The 25,771-nt window shown below is 36.4% G+C and overlaps 1 protein-coding gene across 1 annotated transcript in view; it reads right to left on the bottom strand.

Moving 5' to 3' along the window:
• IL1RAPL2 (interleukin 1 receptor accessory protein like 2) overlaps positions 1–25,771 on the bottom strand; it is a 582,426-nt gene that overhangs the window by 283,231 nt on the left and 273,424 nt on the right. Inside the window, exon 4 of the mRNA XM_040266517.1 lies at positions 22,344–22,418. Coding sequence (XP_040122451.1) covers positions 22,344–22,418 — 75 coding nt within the window. The remainder of the gene's footprint in view (positions 1–22,343; positions 22,419–25,771) is intronic.

Consider the following 25,771-nt stretch of genomic DNA (forward strand, 5'->3'; position numbering starts at 1 on the left):
GATATGAAACTGAAATGGCCAGACTTCTAAATGATCAGATTTTTCTTCTCTTATCTAAATGTTCACTGTCATATAAATATCAGTGTAAGTAGCTGTGATGTTATGGATTGAACTGTATCTCCTCAAAGCTATGTATTTAAACCTTAGTACTTGTGAATGTTACCTTACTGGGAAATAGTGACTTTGCTGAGTTGAGATAAGGTTATACTGGAATTTGGTGAGACCTATAACCCAATCACCAGTACCCTTATAAAAAGAGGGAAAATTAGACAGAAAGAGACACATACAGGGGAAAAAACAGCAAGTGGTAACAGATTGGAGTTACACATCCACAATGCAAGGAACACCCAGCCTTACTGGCAGTTGCAGAAGCTAGAGAGAGATGAACCAGATCTTTCTCACGGCCTCAAAGGGAAGCAATACTGCTGACACCTTGATTTCAGATTTCTAGCCTCCAAAACTCTGAAACAACACATTTCTGCTGTTTTAAGACATGCCATTTGGGGTACTTTGTTACAGCAGACCCAGGAAATTAGTGCATGGCTAAAGGTGGGTATGTCAGAGTGAAATGTATAGCTGGCCTACATAGGATTTGCCACTATATTCTTGTGGTAAATAGAGAGATACTGTTAATTTTTTTTAGGCTCAGTCAAAATCATTATGTACTTTTCTCTATCCAATACGGAAGATGATTTCCTTCTTTTTTCTCTTATTTAGTAAACTGGAAATTCTGATCTACCAAGTCTGAAGAAAGTTAATATACTTCAAACATTACATAACATAGTTGCCTTTAACAGACTGAAGTAGTCCAATTAATTCATTGGGAACTATTTCAAAGGCTCAGTATTTGAAAACACCATAACATTCCCTATGGAGAAGTACAAATAGATGAAGCAATTAAAATGACAGCATTAAAAAAGTTCTGATCCTTTCATTATGGACTGTTAATCTTGGATTTAAGAGATGGCTCTGACTTATAGGCTGGAAAAGTAAATAATCCAGAACGTTCCTAGAGAGGGAGAAGAATATGGTGGAAAAGGTATGTTTTTCCATATTTCTGCTTTAACTATACTAATCATGATATTTCAAGGCTGCTATTATTTGTGATTTCTGTGCTTCTGTATAATTTAAATTGGTCGCACTGTTTGCAAATTCCAAGAAAATGTGCAGTTCTTGACCACAGAAAGCAGTTAATGAAAACAAAACCATTAGCTACTAAAGCAGAAATCAAAAGTTTAAGGCTGTTCTCACACTATAACCACAAATAGATAAAAGGAGCCTTAAATCAGGTATTTGTTGTCATGCAATGAATTTGTACTTTGAAAATAAAGCAACGCTGAATTTGGTCAAAGTGGTTTGTGTGGGTTGATAGAACTTAAATCTTATCAAAAAATTTAAATTGGTAGTTACTCCTGGAAATCTAGACACTATTAAGTCTATTTTCTCAAAGGCAAAAAATGAATGCTGTATTTATTACTGACCATGGAACAAATGATTATGGGGCTCTTTCATGTAGCAATTCCTGTGAAAAAGCTTTGGTGATTTAACTGACCACAAGTTTAAAATACTGGCCAACAGTGTGATGTGGCTGCTGAATAAGCTAACACAATCTCAAGCTACATTTATAATAATAATGATACCTTCCACAAGCAGGCTGCTTTACATTGTGAAAAGAGCTTTCATACAGATGATCTCATTTTACATAGTGGCCAGACTATGGAAGTCAGTATCCTGTTCTCTACAACAGCTTGGCCACATTTAGCATATGGTCTCATATTTTAAGAAGTTCACTGACACCCTTCATTAGAGCATATCCAGAGGAGGGTACCCATAATAGTGGAAAGTTCCTATAAGAAATTATTAAAAACTGGAAATATTTACTTTATAGAAGACAAGATCCTGGGTAAATCTGCTACTTTATTCAAATACTAACAGGGTTTAATGGAAGAAAAATAGTTTTAGTCTATCTTATTACAAGAAGGAGATCACAGCTCAGAATAATTTTCTAGTGACTAGAATTTTATAATAACTGAACAGGCTGCTTTGTGAAGATAGTGGGTATTTCCCTATCATAGTACACTGTCCTTCCAAAGAATCCTCTTTTAAGGATACTCTCATAGGATAAGATGACTGCTGTGGGGACAGTCATTGCTCACTCATACCATGTATTCCTCTGCATTCTACAACTTCCTTTGAAATTAGGTTGGCCATGTAGCTGAATGCTGGACAATAAAATGTGGTTAGAAGTAAAATATACTACTTTCTGTTCTGGAACCTAAAAACACTCTTGTGATATCTATCTATCAATCAATCTCCCTCCCTCCCTTCCTATCTCCTTCCTTCCTTCCTACCTTCTTCCTTCTCTCTCCCCTCTCCCTCTTCTTCCTTCCCTTCCCTTCCTTAGATAAACAAAAGGAGATGCAGCAGAAAGCTCTGAAAGGTCATTAGGAAATGAAGCCACAATCACAGAATATCATCTGAACAACCAGCTAAACTTTGTATTAGCAAAAAGTAAACTTTTATTATGCTCAGCCACTGTGATTTTTGTGGTTATTATACTTTCTGGAGTTACTTACCCATACTAAAAAAAACCACTAAGATTCCTTCTAAGTTTAAGATTTTGTGTTTCTCGATAGCATAAAATACAATTACAAGGTTGTCTTCTAAAGTAAATTTAGTTTTGGAAAGCATACAAAAGTTAATGGGAAGGCTACTGTGAGGGATAGCGCCAGTCATTTGGAATTTGGTTCTCTCAAATATTCATTCACTTTCATTCATTCATTCACATATATGTCACATTCACTGACCATCAGGCACTATGCTAATTTCTGGGGAAAATGTTGAACAAACATATATAAGTATCATTCACAGTCTAGTAAATAGACATATATACTAGACATATCAACAAATAAAGGTAATTGAGAGCTATATATGCTGGGGCAGAAAATTCATGAGGTATAGTAAGGTATTTTTAAAAAGGAGACATACCTTTTTCTTGGAATTATGGATCGGGAATAAGTAAAGGCATCATTAGGAGGTGTTACTGAAATCAATTTTGCTATATAAAAAAACCTGAGAGGTGGCTGGAGGTAGAGAAGGGTATAGGTTGCTTCACAAGTGAGAGTAAGGGAAACAGTTTGGTATACTAAGAACACTACAGCATGCAAAGAGACAGTAGGACTGGAAAAGTAGGTGGCAACCAGTAACCAAGGCAATAAAAAAAAAGTTTTCTTTCCTAGAGAGGTAATAGAGAGTCATTGAAGCTATCTAGTCTGAAAATATAACTGCAATTTATTTTTACATTTTACTGCTTACAGAAGTGATGAAAATTGACAGGTAAGCAAGACTGGAGGCAGGGACCTGTTTGGAATCGATTATAATACCTGTCCCAGTGAGACTGATCTGAAGCTGTTTAAGCAATGATACAGAATATTCTAAATAGGGATAATCCTAAACACTGTTGGTATGTTATGCAAGATGAGATAAAGGGAAGAGTGCATAATAAGCCTGAGGTTTCTGGTTTGAAAAATCTCAGTTAGGATACTTCTTACCAACAGTCAGTAAGTTTTTTTTTTTTTTTTTTAATCAACACACATAACACACAGCCTACCTTCTTAACAAAGATTTAAGTGATCGGTACAGTATTGGTAATTACTTGCCTGTTGTTGTATAGCAGTTCTCTGGAAATGTTTTCATTTTGCATGACTGAAACTCTGTACCCATTGAATAGCAAGTGCTCATTTCTTGCCAGCTCCTGGCAAAAACCAACCTAATTTCTGCTTCTAAAAGTTTGACTCTTAGTTATCTCATGTAAGTGTAATCATGCAGTATTTGCCTTTCTGTGAGCAACTTAGCATAATGTCCTCAAGTTTCATCTATGCTGTAGTATATGACAGGATTCATCTGCTTTTATTTTTAAGGTTGAATAGCATTCCACTGTATGTATATAACACATTTTTTATCCATTCATCTGTCAACGGGATTTTAGATTGTCTCCATACCTTGATTATTGTGAATAATGGTGCGATAAACATGGGGATGCAAATATTTCTTCATGATACCGATTTCAATTCTTTTGGGTAAATAGAAGTGAGATCACTGGATTAAATAGTAGTTCTATCCTTAATTTTTGGAGGAATATTCAAAAAGCTGCGGTTTCCCATAGCAGCTGCATCATGCTGCATTTCCACCTCCTGTACATAAGGGTTCCAACTTCTCCATGTCTTCAACAGGATTTGCTATTTTCTGTTTTTTTTTTTTAATTTGTTATTTGTTTGCTTATTGATTTTAATGCACATCCTGACAGCTCTGAGGTGATATCCCATTAGGGGTCTGATTTGTATTTTCCTCATGATTTGTGTTGAACATCTCTTTATAAACTTGCTGACTATTCATATGTTTTCTTTGGAGAAATGGCTAGTCAATTCTTTTGCCTATTTTTAGAATCAAGTAGTTTGTTTTCTTGTTATTGAACTGTAGTAGTTCCTTACATTTTCGGATATTAACCCCTTACCAGAAATATGTTTTGCAAATTATCCCTATTCTGTAGACTGCCTCTTTACTGATTGTTTCCTCTGATGTGCAGAAACTTTTTGTGTCCCACTTGTCTATTTTTAGTTTTGTTGCCTGTCCTTTGGTGTCATATCTGAGAAATTATTGCCAAGACCAAAGGTAAGAAGTTTTTTCCTGTGTTTTCTTCTAGGAGTTTTACAGTTGTAGGTCTTTGTTTAAGCCTCTAGTCCACACTGAGTTGATTTTTGTGTATGGTATTCAGAAAGGAACTATCTGTATTCTTTTCCATCTGGATATCCCTTTTGCTAGGGCTTCCCAGAGGGCTCAATGGTAAAGAATCTGTCTGCCAATGCAGGAGACACAGGTTCCATCCCTGGGTCAGGAAGAATCCCTGGAAGAGGAAATGGCAAACCACTCCAGTATTCTTGCCTGGGAAATCCATGAACAGAGGCTACAGTCCATGGTGACAAAGAGGCAGACACAGCTGAGTGACTGAGCACAAACCCATCCCTTTTCCTCAGTGCCTTTGTTGAAGGTATTATCCTTTCCCCATTCAGAGATCTTGATACCTTTTTGTAAGATCATTTGACCACATATGTATGGGTTTACTTCTGGGTTTTCAAGTCTATTCCAGTAGTCTGTATGTATAAACTCATGCCAATAAAATGCTGTTTTGATTGGTTTCTCTGGTTTTATATATATATATATTTAACATTATTGTATTAACTAAGCTTTCTTTTTTTCCTTTCTTTCTTTCTTTCTTTTTTAACTTTACAATATTGTATTGGTTTTGCCATACATCAACATACATATGCACAATGGTTTTATGTTTTGAAGACAGGAAGTGTGAAGCCCCCAACTTTGCTCTTCTGTTTCAAGAATTTCCTGGCTATTTATGGTCCATTGTAGTTGCATATGAATTTTAGGATCGTATTTTATTATTTATGTGGAAAATGCTATTTAAATTTTTCACACTAAATCTGTAGGTTGTTTTGGGTCATAAAGCTATTTTAACAATATTGTCTTCCTATCCATGAACATGATGTGCTTTCCCATTTATTTGTGTCTTGAATTTCTTTCAGCAGTGTTTTATAGCCTTCAGTGTGTGAGTCTTTCACCTTAGTTAAGTTTATTCCTAAGTATTTTATTCACTTTAATGCTATCATAAATAGGATATTAGAATTTTCCTTTTAGGATTACTCATTAGTAATATAGTTAGTGTATAAAAATGCAACAGAATTTTTAATATTGATTTATAGCCTGCAACTTTGTTGAATTAATTTATTAGATAGCAAGTATTTTTCTGGAGTTTTTAAGGTTTTCTACATATAAGATAATGCCATCTATAAACAAAGATAATTTTACTTCTTCCTTTCTAATTTGAAATGCCTTTAATTCCTTGTTCTTGCCTAATATCTCTGGCTAGGAGTTCTAGTATTCTAATAATATATTAAATAGAAATTGAAACGTGGGCATCCTTGACTTGTTTGTGATCTTAAAGGAAAAGCTTTCAGTTATTTTTACTGCTGAATGTAATGTTAACTGTAGGCTTTTGAAATATGGCCTTTACTATATTCAGGTGATTTGCTTCTCTTCCTAGTTTGCTCAGTGTTTTTATCATAAACGAGTGTTGAATTTTGCCAAATGATTTTTGCATCTATTGAGATAATCACGCGATATTTAACTTTTGTTTTGTTAATATGATGTATCACATTGATTAATTTCATATGTTAAACCATTCTCTCATCCCAGGGATAAATTCCACCTGGTCATGGTGCAGGATACTTTTCAGTTCAGTTCCCTTGGTATCTCTAATTTTCTAGAAGAGATCTCTAGTCTTTCCCATTCTATTGTTTTCCTCTGTTTCTTTTCACTGATCATTGAAGAAGGCTTTCTTATCTCTCCTTGCTATTCTTTGGAACTCTGCATTCAAATGGGTATATCTTTCCTTTACTCCTTTGTTTTTCGCTTCGCTTCTTTTCACAGCTATTTGTAAGGCCTCCTCTGACAGCCGTTTTGCTTTTTCACATTTCTTTTCCGTGGGGATAGTCTTGATCCCTGTCTCCTGTACAATGCCATGAACCTCCATCCATAGTTCATCAGGCACTCTATCAGATCTAGTCCCTTAAGTGTATTTCTCATTTCCACTGTATAATCATAAGGGATTTGATTTAGGTCATACCTCAATGGTCTAGTGGTTTTTCCCTACTTTCTTCAATTTCAGTCTGAATTTGGCAATAAGGAGCTCATGATGTGAGCCACAGTGAGGTTCTGGTCCTGTTTTTCCTGCCTGTATAGAGCTTCTCCATCTTTGGCTTCAAAAAATATAATCAATCTGGTTTCAGTGTTGACCATCTGGTGACATGCATGTGTAGTCTTCTCTTGTGTTGTTGGAAGAGGGTGTTTGCTATGATCAGTGCATTCTCTTGGCAAGACTCTATGAGCCTTTGCCCTGCTTCATTCTATATTCCAAGGCCAAATTTGTCTGTTACTCCAGGTGTTTCTTGACTTCCTACTTTTTTCCCCTCTAATCTCTAATCTTATTTTCTTCCTTCTACTAATTTAGGGAGAAATTTGTTATTTTTCTAATTATCTGAGGTGTAGGTTAGGGTTTTTTTTTGAATTTTTCCTTATTATATAGGTGTTTATCACTATAAAATTCCAGTATTGCTTTTGCTATAACTTTAAATTTTGGTCTCATTTCAGTTCAGTTCAGTTCATTTGCTCAGTCGTGTCCAAGTCTTTGCGACCCCTGGCAGCACGCCAGGCCTCCCTGTCCATCACCAACTCCCAGAGTCCACTCAAACCCATGTCCACTGAATCGGTGATGCCATCCAACCATCTCATCCTCTGTCATCCCCTTCTCCTCCTGCCCTCAATCTTTCCCAGCATCAGGGTCTTTTCCAATGAGTCAGCTCTTTGCATCAGGTGGCCAAAATATTGGAGTTTCAGCTTCAACATCAGTCCTTCCAATGAACACCCAAGACTGATATAGTATCTTTGGTTGACAGTTTTGTCTTTCTTTTAGTACTTTGAATATACCATTTCATTTTCTTTTGGCTTCAACAGTTTCTACTGAGAAATTCACTTACAGCTTTATGGGTGACTCTTGTATATAATGAGCCACTTTTCTTTTGTAGCTTTAAAAATTCTTTCCTTGTCTTTGATTTTTGACAATTTACTCATAACTTGTCATGGTGTGGACTCTCTGGGTTCACCTTTTTGGAATGTTTTATGGCTTCTTGAATCTGGATATCTACTACCTTTCCCAGATTTGGGGCTGTCTCCCATCATTTCATCAAATACAATTTCTCCTTTGTCTTTCTTCCCCTTCTGAGACTCACAGTGCACATACTCATCTGCTTGTTGGTATCCCATAAGTCTCAGACTTTTTTTAAAACTCATTTTCATTCTTTTTTCTTTTGCTCCTTTAACTGGATAATTTCAATAACCTGTTTTGAGGTCACTGATTCTTCTGCTCGATCATGTCTACTGTGGAACTTCAGTTTTTGTGTTTTGCAGCTCCAAAATTTCATTAAATTTTTTTTTTCTAATTCTTTGTGGATATTTTTCACTTTGTTCCTGCATCATTTTCCTGAGCTTGTTGAACGTCTTCATAATGGTTATTTTTAACTCTTTGTCAGATAATCCATATACCTCCATTTCTTTAAGGTTGGTTTCTGGAGATTTTTTGTTTGTTTGTTCCTTCAATTAGGACATGTTTTTCTATTTCTTTGTGTGCCCTGAGACTCTGTGTTGCTATCCATGCATTTTAAAACATAGCCATCTCTCCCATTCTTTTTCATCTAATTAAATTTTTTTATTTTGTATTGGAGTATAGCCAATTAACAATATTGTGATAGTTTCAGGTGGACAGTAAAAGGACTCGGCTATACATAGACATGTATCTATTCTCCCCCAAACTCCCCTTCCATCAAGGCTGCCACATATCTCTCACTCTTCACAGAAAATCTTCATATAGGGAAATGCTTTCACTAATAAACCTGTCTAGAGATTCTGAGAACTAACAGTTTTCTGGGAATGCATCTTCTCTAGCTCTGGTCACTAGTTTTTCTGGAGCTTGTAGTATCTTGCTCCCTCTGGTATCTGTCTGTAATACACTGTCTTGCAGTACCTCAAGCCACTGGGCTCTCTTTAATATTCTATGACCCCTAGGCATCCCAGGCATGCTGATTCCTCATCAGCACCCTGTGTCAGTGCTTTGCTAAGTCCCACCAATAGCTGGAGCACTGGATATATGTTCTACTCTTCTCTTTATCTCCCAAGGGAGAAGCTGTAAGTTGGGTTCTTCTTCCCAACTGCAAGCTATGCCAAGTTGGGGAGGAGGTGACATAGTTGAAGCGTGATTTTTTTATGTTTTCAATGTAATTGTTCCTGGATTTGACCTTGCCTGGGGTACTGTGACTTCCTATCTAATTTCTAGAGTTTTCATAAAGGCTTTCTGGATCATTTATTGTTAAGTGGGTGTTTCTGAAGAGGGGGAAGGTCTGAAGCTCCCTACTCTATCATCTTACCGATGTTAACTCATGCCTTGTATTTTTTGTTTATCTCAATCACATCAGTTAAATTCTAGTCTCCATAGGGACTATGACTACATTTAGCCATCTGTGTGTCTCCTTACACATAGTAGTTGTTCAATTAATATCTTAATGACTGGAAAAATCTTATCAATAACCCTAGTTCAGAATGAGAGTCCCTTCTCAAAACTTTCATTAATTTAGAATAGGCATTCCTCTTTACCAAATAAACCAAAGCAGGCACTTCTATCTTACTTAATAAAGGCATATATATTATCCAAATCTATATTTCCATAATGTAAATTTATGAATATTTAAAAATTATCCTTATGGTTTAAACTTGTACTGATCCTATTTTCTACTAACACCAATCAATGAAGTAGTTGTAGGAAGAGACATCAGAAAGAAAAATTGAGAAGAAACAAGATATTTTGGTTAAGAACTAGAATAGTAAACAGGAGATTTAGAAGAAAAAGGAGGTATTCTTCACACACTAAATATCTACTATTTGCCAAGTATGGTACTGGAAAACAACTTGCTCAACAGTGCCAAAAGGTGTAAAATGATTCTGAAATGAAAGAGGCAATAGAGGAGGCCACATAATTAGACAATTATATGAAGATAATTAAATAACTTAGAGATGAGTCTCAATAGAATTATGGTATTGAAGTAGGTTCAGTAAGGTGGAAAGTAAATGATATACGGTAAAACAGATGATCTATATATAAAAGCAATTGGGTATGGACAGGAAAAATACAGATGGGACAGTGTATCTTGAAGAGGAAGCAGGATACAGACAGTGTTTTTTTTTTTTCAAATATGTATTTTGTTTAGTATGGGAGAAAATTTAGTCATGTACTTTAGGACAGAGTTTAAAAATGCAGTTCAAAGAAAGAATAATTGATAAGTAACAACAGATGTGGGAAGAAGTGGAATCAAGATCAGCGTAGATAATTTAAATTTGGAAAGAATTCATGGCACCTCTTCTTCCTAAAATAGAGGAAAGGGGAAAAGAAAAGATAAAAAATGAGACATTTTGAAATACAGAGAGGGCTTTGGAGGTTTTTTTATATTGAATGGCCTTGGTCTGTTTGTTCAGTGACTTTGGATATGACACTGGTTTCCAGATCTGTAGAATTAAATAAAAATGTACTGTTTCCTTCTGCTATGAATAAAGATTACTGGGATGTAGTTAAATGCTGATGAGAGCAGAGTAAATACAATAAAACAACCCATTTGAAGAAGACAACTGGAAGATGATTAATATAATTATTATTTGGCATATACAGACATGACGGGAGTCTGTTAATAGAAGGTTTTAAAGAAACAATACACTAGTGAACTAACAGAATCATGGACTCACCTTTGACAAATGAGAAGTTCCATTCTTACTTAGCTATTTCTACACATTGTATGAAGGCAGGGTCTCCCCCTCATCTTTTGCAAAATTTAACATGTACCCTCCACTAGCATCATCTTGTTTTTGCTCGTGTTCTCCTTAAGAATACTTCACATATCAGAAGAATGGAAAAAGCAAAATACCAGACATCAACACATAGAACCAAAGAGCAAACACAGGCTACCAATCTACAAAGTTTAAGACCTAGTCTGATATACTAAGTGCTCACTCATGAGAACAATTGTTGCCAGCTTATAAGTGGCTCTGTGGATAAAGAATCTGCCTGCAATGTGGGACATCTGGGTTATATCCCTGGGTTGGGAAGATCTCCTGGAGGAGAGCATGACAACCCACTCTAGTATTCTTGCCTGGAGAATCCCATGGACAGAGAAGCCTGGTGGGTTACAGTCCATGGGGACACAAAGAGTTGGACACGACTGAAGCAACTGAACACGCACATACGTATGCAAGTTAGTGACTAGACTGAAATCGAAAATAGCAAAACATCCAGAAGTGACTAGTAGATCATCACTGCTAAACATTTGTACATATTTAATAGCAGAGTCAATAGTAATTCTGAGTCGTCTGATAATTGGTCAGGCATTCATTCAGTACCGATCCAGCTGATTCCTCACTATTATGTTCAGTTAAACTGCCTGTGGGTGTCACAAAGAACTTTGATCTCCCCATGTGTCAGTGGTTAATAATGACTCACCCTGTTTTCCAAAAATATTAAGAAATTAAGTAAATAGTACCTGAAAAAAAAACTTTGATTTACTTAGAGAAGTATGCTACATAAACATGAGATATGATTATTAAAATTAATCCTTTCCCTTCTATAATTCTCTTATCTAAAATTATCACAATTCTTTCCTCTCCAAAGAACTTAACATTTTTCCATAATTGAGGTAAGGGTTTTTCAGTTTGGCCTTAACCAGAATTCCCTCTCCTTTATGGCAGGTTCTCATTACAATTGTTCACATTCCTTTTGTTTCTTTGCTGGCTCATCATCACACCATTGTCATCTCACCAAGTAAAAAATCTCATCAAACAGTTTAGCTATTAAGTGGAAAATCATCGTTATAGCAATGGGAGGACTCTCAACACGTTTGCAACTAAGGAAAGCAAACTGTTATAGGCCCTCCATGGACCAAAGCTGCTATTCATGGAAAACAAATGTTTAAAGCATACACAAAATATCAATTTATAGAAGCTCCTGGGTTGATACTGCATTTGTAAACAAAACCAATCTGTAGTTTTGGACATGATGCATACACTATTAATCTAATTTTAAAAATTCAGATACTGTTTCTGTTAGAACTGGTCTCAAGCTAGGTTTGCCTTTCACTTTTTTGATGGTGCTCCTTTTTCACCCATGTGTTCTTAAACTGCTCCTAACCTCCAGGTGTGTCCTCCTTTGCATCTCTCTAAGCCCCAGTTCTTTCCAACCTTCTTTGTGAGGGCCCATGCCCAGTGGCCTTCCCAGGTGGTGCTATAGTAAAGAATCCACCTGCTAATGCAGGAAATGCAGGTTCGAGCCCTGAGTCGGAAGAAGATCCCCTGGAGAAAGAAATGGCTACCCACTCCAGTACTCTTGCCTGAAGAATCCCATGGACAGAGCAGCCTGGTGGGCTATAGTCCCCCATGGTCACAAAGAGTAGAGAATGACTGAACACAATACATGCCCAGTGACAATACCTTTCTCTTATGGAAATCCAGTGTCAATTCTTCCAGTTCATATGCCACTGTCTTTAACTTTTCAGTATCCATTTGTTGCTTGATTTTTGGATGGTTTCTTAGTCTCACTTTCTCACCTTGCTAAGAACCCAAGATTGGCATGCTCTTTTACCTGACCTATTTTCTCACCACCTTGCTGTAAGCTTCCAGCCTTCAGGTTGTTACCTTGACTCTATAGACTATCAGCTGTGGCATCAGAAGCCTCTGACGTTTTCCTCCAGACCTCTTGCCTGTCCCTTATTTTGTGTTGAGTATGATCTGTGGTTGTCTACTATAACAGTACAGGAGATAATTAGGGAAAGGATGGGGAGGTTTTTTATATTCTCCAGTTAACAGCAAAACATGTACCTGTTAACAAAACCAGACATTTTTATACCACTCCTGATAGCTCTATGTGATTTCTGGAAAAAACTATTTCTAAGGGCTTGCCAGGTGGTGCAGTGGTAAAGAATCTGCCTGCCAGTGCAGGAAATGCAACTGGTGCAGGTTTGATCCCTGGGTAGAAGATCCCCTGGAGTAGGAAATGGCAACCCGCTCCAGTATTCTTGCTTTGAAAATTCCATGGACAGAGGAGCCTGGTGGGCTAGAGTCCACGGGGTCTCAAAAAGTTGGACATGACTGAGCACACACACACAAGGGATCAAAAGATATTCAAAGTTTAAGCCACATCTGGACAAATAAAGTGTAGAAAATAATTAAGGGACTTATTTAAATGATAAAAAACCACCCTTCCACTTCAATTCTGAAGACACTTAAAAGCGTTTACATGTGAACCACCAACATGATATTTCCCTCAGTTTTTTACAAGTTTACCTATAATATGAAATCCACCTGTATTTATATAAAATAAGCTATTTGAGTTGGAAGTGGTGCCTAAATTATTCTTTTTCCCCTAGTTCATGTTGGGTGTTAAGACATAGTCAAAATATGTAGCTTTATTTTTTCCCTTTTCAGATATTTAAAAAGCATACACTAGCCACTACTCAAAATTACTGAAAAGTATTATAAAGCTGGTGACATTTATGTTAATACAGACAGAACACGTTATTGGAGAGTAGTGTCCTTAGTTGATACATATTCCTAATAAGTTCCCAAAGCAGAGAGTTTCCTAATGTATTTTTTAGTCTCTAATCTCTCCTTAGTACCATTGAGTGACACAGATGAATTTCTTGGTATTGGTTCAGATGATGGAGCATACATGCAGCTTTCTGGTCATTTATGTGTAAATGCCTTTGGAAAGTTTTTATATACTGTCTTGTGTTTCACAGCCTGTTTTCAGGTATGCCTGTAGCTTCTGAATTACTTTGCTATTTGAAAATATGCTTTGGCATGTATTACAATGGTCAAAAATTCAAAATAATGCTTTTTAACTCATTTCTATTTTCCCACTGAATTAATTCACACTTGATACTCTTAACTTATTCATATAGGATCACTCGCCTTCTATCCAAAATTCTTTTTTTAATAAGGGAACAAAACTAAGTCCCCAGGAGACTGTGTAAACAATAGTACTAACATTAATGGACATTATGGGTAAGTGTTAAGAGTGTCAACTTAGGTCTCACTATTTATAAACTGCTTACTAACATCTCTGAGCCAAATTTTCTCATTTTAAAAATGGGCCATAGACATTTCTCCAAAGACATACAAATGACAAATAAACACATAAAAAGATGCTTAATGTAATTGACCATTTTGGAAGTATAAATCAAAACCAAAATGAGATACCACTAAACACCTGCTAGGAAAACTATATCAAAGAAATGGAAAATAACAAGCATTGGTGAGGATGTGGATAAACTGGAATGCTTGTGTATTTCCACTGAGAATGTAAAATAGTGTATTTGCTTTGCAAAAAAGTCTGGCAATTCCTTAAAAGGTTAAATATAGAGTGACCAATGATCTGACAGCTCTATCCCTCGGGATAAATGACAACTCAAGAGAAATACTAACATACGTCCACACACACACACAAATTGTGCACTACTATTTATAGCAGCATTGTTTATAATAGCCAAATAAAGGAAATAAGAAAAATGTCCTTAAGTTGATGTGTGGATAAATAATATTTGTTATATCCATACAATGGAATATTATTTGGCAGTTAAAAAGGGGTGAAGTACTGATATAAACTACAACATGTTTGAACCTTGAGAACAATATGTTAAGGAGCCAATCACAAAAGACCACATGTTGTACAAATTCATTTATATTAAATGTCCAGAATAAGCAAATTTATAGACAAGGAAAAATTATTAGTGGATTGCCTAGAGATGGTGGTGGGAGTGAAGGTAGGGGACTGAGAAGTGACTGCTAATGGGTTTGGAGTTTTGGGGGGCGTATTAAAATGTTCTCAAATTGATTGTGGTGAAGGTTGCACAACTCTGAATGTATTAGAATTACTTGAAGTATATGATTTGTCAGTCAGCTGTATGGTATCTGAAAAATATCTTAATGATTCTCTTAAAAATGGGACAAATAGTTGCATCTATCTCATAGAGTTATTGGGAGGATTAAATGATATAATGCATATAAAGTATTAATATAGTGTCAGTATATAGTAGTGTGAAAAGTGAAAATGTTAGTCACTCAGTCCTGTCTGACTCTTTGCTATCCCATGGACTATAGCCCACCAGGCTCCTCTGTCCATGGAATTCTCCAGGCAAGAATACTGGAGTGGGTAGCCATTCTCTTCTCCAGAGGACATTTCTGACCCAGGAATTGAACCTGGGTCTCCTGCATTGCAGGCAGATTCTTTACCATCTGAGCCACCAGGAAAGCCTCAGTACGTGGTAAGCAACCACTAAATGATAGCTCTATTGCTACTATGGATTACCTGGTAGCTCAGCTGGTAAAGAATTTGCCTGCATTTCAGGAGACCCTAGTTCGATTCCTGGGTTGGGAAGATCTGCTGGAGAAGGGATGGTCTACCCACTCCAGTATTCTTGGGCTTCCCTGGTGGCTCAGCCGGTAAAGAATCTGCCTGCAATGCAGGAGACCTTGGTTTGATCCCTGGTTTGGGAATTCCCCTGGAGAAGGGACCACCTACCCACTCCAGTATTCTGGCCAGGAGTATTCCATACAGTCCATGGGGTTGTAAAGAGTCAGACATGACTAAGCAACTTTCACTTTCTACTGCTACTTAATACTACTGGCAATAAAAACTATTAAGAGTAATAGAGTTATTATTAAATAATACTACTAAGTATTATTATAACAATAATATCTATTATTAGTAGAACTATTACTAAATAATCTCTACTTCATATACAGTTATAATACATATAATATAATTGCTATAGTTGTTAGTATATTACTAAAATATCTCTATTAGCCTGATAGCTTTTCTGAGGGTATAATTTTGGGCCTTAGATAAAGTTACCATACTCAGTACGCTATAAAAAAGTAACAAGCTCTGCAATCAGACAAATCGGATTGAAATCCCATTTTTACTGCTTACTAAATATGTAGCCTCAGAAAAGTTATTTTATCTGTCTGAAACTGAGTTTCTTCACCTGCAAAATGGTTCAACAATACCTACTATTACTTTGGGCTTCTTGTGAGGAATAAATAAGACAGTGTATGTACAAATGCATATTGTAGTGTCTATACATAGTAAATTCTCAAATAAGTTTTAATATGCATAAAATCATGATATTGGCATTAATAAAATTGTGATGAAACACCCCAAAGTTTATACTCATTTGTCAATGAGGCATAAACTTCAGCAATGCCCCAAAATAGCAATATACAGAATAGAGGTCTGGTCAATAATTATGCTATTCCTAAGGTGTGTGGCTCAGAGGTTAAAGCGTCTGCCTCCAATGCGGGAGACCTGGGTTCGATCCCTGGGTTGGGAAGATCCCCTGGAGAAGGAAATGGCAACCCACTCCAGTATTCTTGCCTGGAGAATCCCATGGACGGAGGAGCCTGGTAGGCTATAGTCCACGGGGTCGCAAAGAGTCGGACACGACTGAGCGACTTCACCTTCAAGGTGTTCATAATTAACTTGTTATATTAAAGATAAATCTTAAGTAAAGTATTAACATTTTTCCTTTCATTATCAAGTGGCTCAAACAAGTATCATTAAGTTATATAAATTTAAAGTAAGTAAACCAGCATCAGTCTCAAGCATCAATATGACAGCCAACTCTTATGGAAAAAGCTGGCCCAGAATTTCCAAAGCTGTGAATAATGCACACATCATACAATCTGGGGAATAGAATGGCTTGCAGTTTGGGATAGCTCAGGCTAAGCTTGTACATGTTATCCTGTAAAAAATAGATCTTTTGGAAACAGTTCACTAACCCTAGAATATCTACAAGGGACAGTGAATGCTGCCATGAACCAACTCCAAATGTGTGTGCCAAGAATGCTAAGTGAACTCATGATACCCTTCTTCCTCTCCAAAGCCTTCACTTATTCAAGATTAAATGAAGGTTTGCAAGGAGTTATTTGAAGTTAAAAAACACAGGAGTATACAAAAATTAAAGTAATTTAAAGCAATCCCTTGCTACCAGCGTTATATACATGCATATAATGTGATTCATGATACATATATATGATTCCAGCTAATGGAATACTCATATATTGCTATTTATATTGATATTAATTGTGGCTTGACATTTTAGCTCAGTTGGTTGGTGACCTGTTTTGGATTATTTGTTCTATGACAACTTGAGAAGTAGTTGACTGATTTTGCTAAACTGAGGAGACTCAGGGAGATCCTAAGTTTCCATCTTCAGTATTTACTGAAGGAGTGGTGGGTATTTGTTTATTATAATATATTATATCCTGGCGATTTTTTATTATTTTAAAACAATTTAATACTTGGAATGAGGCTACAACATTTTGTCATTATATTGAGTGACTCTCAAAGAGTATGGAATAATTTATGAGGTCCTGCCACAAAGAAATCACTCTCCCTTTTCCCATCTCTGTTTTGGCCATTATCATGTGCGTATGCATGCTAAGTTGCTTTAGTCCTGTCCGACTGCAGTCCTATGGACTGTAGCCCGCCAGGCCCCTTTGACCATGGGATTCTCCAGGCAAGAACACTGGAGTGGGTCGTCATGCCCTCCTCCAGAGGATCTTCCCAACCCAGGGATCGAACCCATGTCTCCTGCATTGGCAGGTGGGTTCTTTACCACTAGTGCCACCTGGGAAGCCCAAGCTGTTATCATATTGCATTGTAATTCTATTTACACATCTCTCCTCCCCACTAGACTTAGAAACACCTTAAGGCCAAGGCCCTCATTTTATTCACCTCTATATTCCTAGGATCTAACACAGTATTTGGGATTCATTAAGAACTTGAAAAGACTCTGATGCTGGGAGGGAATGGGGGCAGGAGGAGAAGGGGACGACCCAGGATGAGATGGCTGGCTGGCATCACCGACTCGATGGACGTGAGTCTGAGTGACCTCCGGGAGATGGTGATGGACAGGGAGGCCTGGCGTTCTGCGATTCATGGGGTCGCAAAGAGTCGGACACAACTGAGCGACTGAACTGAACTGAACTGAACTGAAGAACTTGAAAAACGTTTTAAGGTAAATCTAGTTAAATGAGAAAAAAAAGGGAGATTTGACTGAACAGCTAACTTCCTAATTTAGCGTTCAATTAGTTATTTACTTTTGCCTTGTAGTCCCAAGTATTGAATTAAATACTATCTTTTCCCTTATTCTCTTGTAGTATACAGTGGTCTCTTAGGGGACTTAATATAATTTTCAGTAGAAACTGATATGCTGGTGAAATCGATTTCTGACCAAGATTAACACTCCTTATACACACAGAGAAAGTTTGAGCCTGTAGCACAAAACACAGTCATTAAATATGAATTTAAACAGCTGTAAAAATAAAATAAATCCTGAATGAGATAGATGAGAAATAAAGAGAATCTTTCGTATTGGATCAGATTCATCTGGTATTCAATTAGCTTGGGATTATTCCACTCCTCTGAGTTTTTCTTATATAATTTAGACTCCCAGATTTTAACTCTTTAACACAACAGAGAAAATAAACAGTGTTTATATTTATTTTATGCATAATGCTGACTGGTAATTTAAGTCTTAGGAAACTTCCAGAAAAATAGCTATCATCATCAATGAGAAGAACAGGGTACATTTCCAAATTCACCCTTAATTGAAATTATTTTTTTTTAATTTATTTTTTATTTTACTTTACAGGTTCATGTTGGGGAACGCATGTATACCCGTGGTGGATTCATGTCAATGTATGGCAAAACCAATACAGAATTGTAAAGTAAAATTGAAATTAAATATCACATTTCAAATCTTTCCATACACATGTATTCATGGATTTTTCAAACTTTCTAGGAGTCTGTTACAGTTTGTAAAGCCTGCATTTGGGTTCTTTAAAAAAAAAAAACCTAAATCCAAAAGAAAGTTCTACCTAGCATCAACACATTTCAAGTGGGGCAGATGCCTCTATGATGTTTTAATAATTTGATATTAATATACTGTGATAGTGTTATTTTTTCTTATAAAACCATTGAAAAATATATTCCTTTTCAACTGCCAGAAACCTAATTAGCCCTGGTATAGCAAAGGTTTATTCATCAAATTAAAAGCTAAATTTACCCTTAGAGAGAGAAAACAAATGGAAGATTATAGGACCAATTTTGATTTGTGTGTGTTTTTAATGCATTGCTTTTGTCTTTATATTTCATACATTGCCACAAGCAGCTTTAGCTGAATAGGCTTGTTTTGTGAAAACAAAAGTTTTAATGTTATTTAAGAACATGTTTATCATCTCAAAAGATATAGTTATTTGGTTAAGATTAATCTTCTTTCAGCATCACAATGCGAACACAATTTAGCAACAACCAAACTGTCATCACTATGTCAGCAAAAAGTATGTAAATTTCTAGAATCTTGTGGATGACTAATGGATTACACTATAGGAGAGAGAAAGTCAAGATGTTTATTTTCCTCTAAAGACACAACAAAATATCTGTACTGATGCCAACTCCATGCAACAAAAAGTAGTCATTTCAACCCCAAATTTTCATTTACTGGCTTGCCTGTACAAATATGCAGAATTGAAAACTTATTGTAATCCTCAAAAAAGCACAAAGTAAATAATAATTCCAGATCATGTTTTTAAAACAGTCTTGAAATCGATACTTAAATAGCTCCTATAATATTTCTAATTTGGCATACATAAAATGCCTGTGTGAGACTCTTGTTTGTGGGGAAAACAGAATTCAAGATATTCTGGAGAAAATTAATTAAAGTTTGCTCTGTGTATCTATTGTTTGACAAACTACACCTAGCTTAGTCGCTAATGATAAACATTTTTGTTTGTTTATGACTTTGAGGGTCATAAATCTAAGAAGAGTTCAGTTCAAAGGTTTATCTCTGAACTTGAAAGTCAGGGCATCTCGGACTGGAGGATTCACTTCCAACATGGGTTTACACTCCTTCACTTACATGTCTAGTTCCTTGGTTCTTTGTTGGCGTTTCTTTCATCAAATGGTATCTCATCCTCTAGGGCCTCTACACGTGGCTTGAGTTTCTCACAGCATGGTAATTTCAGACCAGACTAAGAGACCCAAAGTGAAGTTATGAGATTTCTTTTGGCCCAGACTCCAATATCCTCAAATATCATTCCTTCCATACTCTATTGGTCAAGTATTTCCCAGACCAACCAGATTCAAGGGGGGTAGAATGAGAAACTACATTTAAATGGTAGGGATAGGAGAAAAATCTGGGGCTAACTTTAATCCACATTAATGTTATCTCAAAAATTTTAAATATTGGGATTTCACAAATCTGAACTTGGTAATGTCCTTAGCCATTTAGTTCAGATTGTTATATTTTGGGTAGTTCTCATTTCAGTTCTAGTTTTAAGGATATCTGAAGCTACATGTGCTTGGTAAATTTTAAAAAATGAAGGAAAATAATTTCTAGAGGTTTTGAGACCTTACTGAATTCTAAAACTTTTCAAGATATAAACAAGGATGTCCAATCACCCCAGTTATCTTTCTCTAGCTCAATTTTATGCTTAGGATTTCTAAGCCCTCATCACTCAGTCTACAGAGCCCCCATACACACTGAAGAGTTCTCTGACATTTAAAGAGCTCCTAACATCACCTTAGTGTTGAAGCATGAATAAATTACAGCACAAAATGATTTCCATTTGTGAATAAACAGTACTAAATAAATGTGTGGAAAAGTTAAAATCACTTAAAATTAACCAGTCATGTGCTCCTTGGAATGCCAAAGATCTTGTTTAACTGATTTTGTTTTTCTTTCTCTGAATTACATGGTTGATTTAGCATCTTGGAGAAACAGCCTTTCTGGAATGAAAAATGGGCAGGTTTCCATTTTTCTGTCAATAAAGTTGTTTTCAAATTATGCAACAAAATAAAAACTGAAACGTTCAGCCTTGCATCTAATGTAAATTGGAAGCAAATTACTTTAGTGCTTTTATGGGGTGATATTGGTGAGTTATTTTGACATATATATCTAAGTTGGAATATATATATCTTAGGGATAGTCCTGAATAACACAGACAAGTGTGACACCCAGTGAATCCGAATGAAATTTACTCCCTACAGAAGTTTCCCTCCTTACTTTAGAGCAACATTCCTCAAACTTTTCTGTTGAAGTTTGCTTAATGGCAGAGGAAAATGAAGAAGTATCTCCCTAGAGGCCACAAACATAAAATTTAGTCATGTTTTATTTGAAATGGTTGTGTGAATTTTGCTTTCTACTCTTTATTTCATGTTTTCATATAAAAATAACTTATCCATCTGAATCTCCAACAAATGATACAAGATCATTTTATGGTTTCATGTAACCCCTGGCAAACCACTGAGTACTCTTGAGGTATTTTATACCAGTATGGATGGAAAGATGTAAATAAAACTTACTGCAAGAGTGTGTCAGCACATCTAGATTCGGCTTTAACAAAATGTGAAAGACTCTGCAAAGTAATACGCAGATGGTGGGGAGAGAGCCATAGTCTAATACTTTGACATTATCTACAAAATATTCAGCATTTTCACAGCCTACTCTTGATAACATGTTTATTATTTTGTTTTTGTTTTAAAATATTTAACTCTGGTACTCATATGGCTAGGCTGCATTAACTATAATGTGCTACGTTTCATTTTTTAAAAATGAACAAGCTCTTAAGAATAGGTGAGAGGAATTTCTCACATATTTTCAAGATAGAAACAAGCCTATAAAAATAAAAATTGGATTGGAAAGATCAAAGTTTGAGTAAAAAACTTCCAAAGTGAGTGGAATATTGGGGCCAATTCATCTTCCCTGGCTATATAATTGGTAGGTACCACTGTGGTCATATATTTCAATGTCACATACCCAAAGTACAACTAATAACTTTGCCAGCATATTTACCTAGTTATCTTGTTTAGTATTAAAGAAATTATCTGAAGTGAAGAATAGAATAAAACCCAAGATAGATGAAAGCTCACAGATGTTAAAGAATGTAGTTTAATGGACATGGTTTGAAAGAGACACTAGCAGGCCTCTGAGTTTTAAGCTTAAAGTTCTTAGAATATAAGGATTAATGGTAAGAGACTCAAAAAGAGGCTCAACACCTTGTGTCTTCATTTCAGTCTGTAAAAAGACAGTATCATCCATAAATCAACTTGTTTCCTTTTGTTACACTATATTATTTATAAACATGCAGGATCTCAACCTAAAAACAAGTTTTAAAGTTTTAAATAGTCCTGAACTGTGCACTGGAAATAATATTATTAAATCATTCTAAAGGTAGTACTGAGGGGCTGTTTTATTTTGAAAAAGGGCTTGTTCTCCAGGACTTTAATGCCCTCTGAATAAAAATTTTGGATGGACAAGCATGAAAGTTTTCTGTACCAATCACCAATGCATGACACCCAGGAATCTATCAATCACAGAGTCAAAAAGCTCTATCCTATAGCACAGTAAATACCCAGTGTAACCAATTAGTATTACCATTCCTTGATGCAATACAAACTCATCCTTAAACTGCTATTGCACTGAACTCCGGGGTTATAAATGAGCAGACACAAATGGATTTGCATATAATATCAGTAGCAGTAAACCTTTCCTGGTTCATGTAATTTTCTCCATCTGTTAACAGAGAGCAAGTTTAGGATCTATTATTCCCTGACGGAGACTTACCCAGCTGGACATCTATAACACTTGGCTGATTCTCCATGGGGAACAATGGCTTGGGAGGTTTGTCTGTGAGTAAAGCTAGAAGAGAAAATGAAAAAAGGTAATGAAACAATTGAAATAAATTACAGGATGAGAAAGATTCTATCCTCTATGGTAATTAATGTCTGTAAACTTAATAGTATGTAAACATTTATCAGACAGTGTTCCTACATGAGTTGTTACTCTATCCATACAATATCCATTTCCTAGCACATTTAAAGTGCTGTTGATTCACTGTAAATTGGCTACTTACTTTGAAAGCTATACTTTCCAACAAGATCAAATGAATATCTACTTTGAATGGTTTTATAAGCTTGTGAATGTAAAGAAATAGAGATTTTAAAAGTATAATCGTATAAACATTAAATCTTCATACCCACGTAAAATATTTTAATGACATAAATCCTAATGAACATTTCTGGTGGATTGAAACTTCTGCACCTCTGAACCATCCCTCACTCTCCATCTCAATCTCTAAAACAATATAAAAAAAAAAACTGGTAACTTCATTAGTATAATTGATAATTGATCAAAAATACTGAACAAATATATTTTGCCCACTATGTCCTGTGCTAAGTGTTAAGGGAAAAGAAGTAAAATTTTCATCTTTGCCTTCAAAGTAAAACCTAGGAGTATGAACACAGAAGTAGCACATGAACTAAAGAGATTAAAGAACAAAACAGACAACTTAATAAAACATTGTACCATTTGAGTTATAAAACTATAATGTGGAGGGATTTCCCTGGTGATCTAGTGGCTAAGACTTCATGCTCCCAATTCAGGAGGACTGGGTTCCATTCTTGGACAGAGAACTAGATCTCAAGTGCCTCAACTAAGAGCTCATATGCTGCAACTGATGATTCTGCATGCTGCAATGCATAGAAGTCATCCAACAGGCCGCAACTAAGACCCATGACAGCCAGATAAAGAAATATTTATGTATTTATTTAAAGCTATACAGGGTAAACGAATGGAGAAAGGACAGGTCAATATTTGTTGTCAGTTTGGGCAAAGTTTTATGAAGGAAATGAGTCTCCACACAGACTACAAGGAGCGGAAAAGATTTGGAAAGGCAGAGTAATGAATAAGAAACACAGGAAAAACTAATAACATAAATCAAGGAATAGAGGGCTTCCCTGTCACCTTGCTTATTTAACTTCTATGCAGAGTACATCATGAGAAACGCTGGACTGGAAGAAACACAAGCTGGAATCAAGATTGCCGGGGGAAATAGCAATAACCTCAGATATGCAGATGACACCACCCTTATGGCAGAAAGTGAAGGGGAACTAAAAAGCCTCTTGATGAAAGTGAAAGAGGAGAGTGAAAAAGTTGGCTTAAAGCTCAACATTCAGAAAACGAAGATCATGGCATCTGGTCCCATCACTTCATGGGAAATAGATGGGGAAACAGTGGAAACAGTGTCAGACTTTATTTTTGGGGGGCTCCAAAATCACTGCAGATGGTGACTGCAGCCATGAAATTAAAAGACGCTTACTCCTTGGGAGAAAAGTTATGACCAACCTAGATAGCATATTCAAAAGCAGAGACATTACTTTGCCAACTAAGGTCCGTCTAGTCCAGGCTATGGTTTTTCCTGTGGTCATGTATGGATGTGAGAGTTGGACTGTGAAGAAGGCTGAGTGCCGAAGAATTGATGCTTTTGAACTGTGGTGTTGGAGAAGACTCTTGAGAGTCCCTTGGACTGCAAGGAGATCCAACCAGTCCATTCTGAAGGAGATCAACCCTGGGATTTCTTTGGAAGGAATGATGCTAAAGCTGAAACTCCAGTACTTTGGCCCCCTCATGCGAAGAGTTGACTCATTGGAAAAGACTCTGATGCTGGGAAGGATTGGGGGCAGGAGGAGAAGGGGACGACTGAGGATGAGATGGCTGGATGGCATCACGGACTCGATGGATGTGAGTCTGAGTGAACTCTGGGAGTTGGTGATGGACAGGGAGGCCTGACGTGCTGCGATTCATGGGGTTGCAAAGAGTCGGACACGACTGAGCGACTGAACTGAACTGAATTGAACTGGTGTTTCAGCTGATAACGAATCTGCCTGCAATGTGGGAGACCTGGGTTTAATCACTGGGGTGGGAAGATCCCCTGGAGAAGGTGATGGCTACCCACTCCAGTATTCTGGCCTGGAGAATTCCATGGACTCTATAGTGCATGGGGTCGCAAAGAGTCGGACAGGACTGAGCAACTTTCACTTAGCAAGCACACTGTGATTCAAGTTGAAAAATCTGGTAAGAAGGAGTTGAGTGGGGTGGGGTAAAAGTAAGTTGTTCATGATGTGAATTAACTGGAAATAACACTTGATATAATTGAGCTCACTTCTGGAGGGTCCTGAGACATATGCAGAGGAATCTGGACATGATATAGTAGACTAGAAGACCATTGTAAAGTTTTGGAAAAATAGCAACAAAAGACTATCTATCTACAAGACTATCTATCTTTAGTGCTATCTAAAGACAAATGGCTTGATGTGTACAAAGGTCTTGGGGGGGGGAAACACAGCTAAGAGGATTCAGTAACAATGCTGCAGTGAGGGGATAAGGAGTCAGATTATAGAAGTCTAGAGAAATGCTTTTTAAAAAATGGATTCATGTCAATGTATGCCAAAACCAATACAGAATTGTAAAGTAAAAAAAATAAATTATTAAAAAAAAAAATAATAATTTAAAAAAATGAGGCAAATTTGAGAGGCACCTAGAAGAAAGAAATGTAAGGACTTGGCACATAGATATAAAATGCTTTATGACAAACATTATGTGATGCTAATATTTATATCTTGAGTTCCTTTTAATTATCTCTGTGTTTATGCCTTACTTCAACTATCCAGCTAGACTCTTACCTATCTAGGGGAAATGTTTTATACTTCTTTGTAATTCACAAATGACCTAGAGTAGGGCTAGGCAGGTAAGAGAGAATCATTAAAGCATTGTTAATTGATTGGTTTAGGAATTTTTGCTGACATGAGAGAAGTTCATCTCATATTTTCAAAGATATTTAAAAGAAAAAGAGACAAACAAAAGTTGGGCACATGATAGGTAAGGTTGTGTGCTAAGTCACTTCAGTTGTGTCCAACTCTTTGTGACCCTATGGACCATAGCCTGCCAGGCTCCTCTGTTCATGGGATTCTCTGGGTAAGAATACTGGAGTGAGTTGCCATTTCCTTCTCCAGGGAATCTTCTCTACCTAGAGATCAAACCTGGGTCTCCTGCATTGCAGGCAGACTCTTCTCCACTGAGTCACCTGGGAAGCCCTTGTAAGGTTAGGGAAATGCACAAACTTGGCGATATACACACAAACAATTGTGGATAACAAACAAAGGCAGCAGAAAAGAGTTTTACAAAAAAAAAAAAAGAGTTTTACATAACATTAA

This window comes from Oryx dammah, unplaced genomic scaffold (genome assembly GCF_014754425.2).
Source record: "Oryx dammah isolate SB20612 unplaced genomic scaffold, SCBI_Odam_1.1 HiC_scaffold_23, whole genome shotgun sequence".
NCBI classification, from domain to species: domain Eukaryota; kingdom Metazoa; phylum Chordata; class Mammalia; order Artiodactyla; family Bovidae; genus Oryx; species Oryx dammah.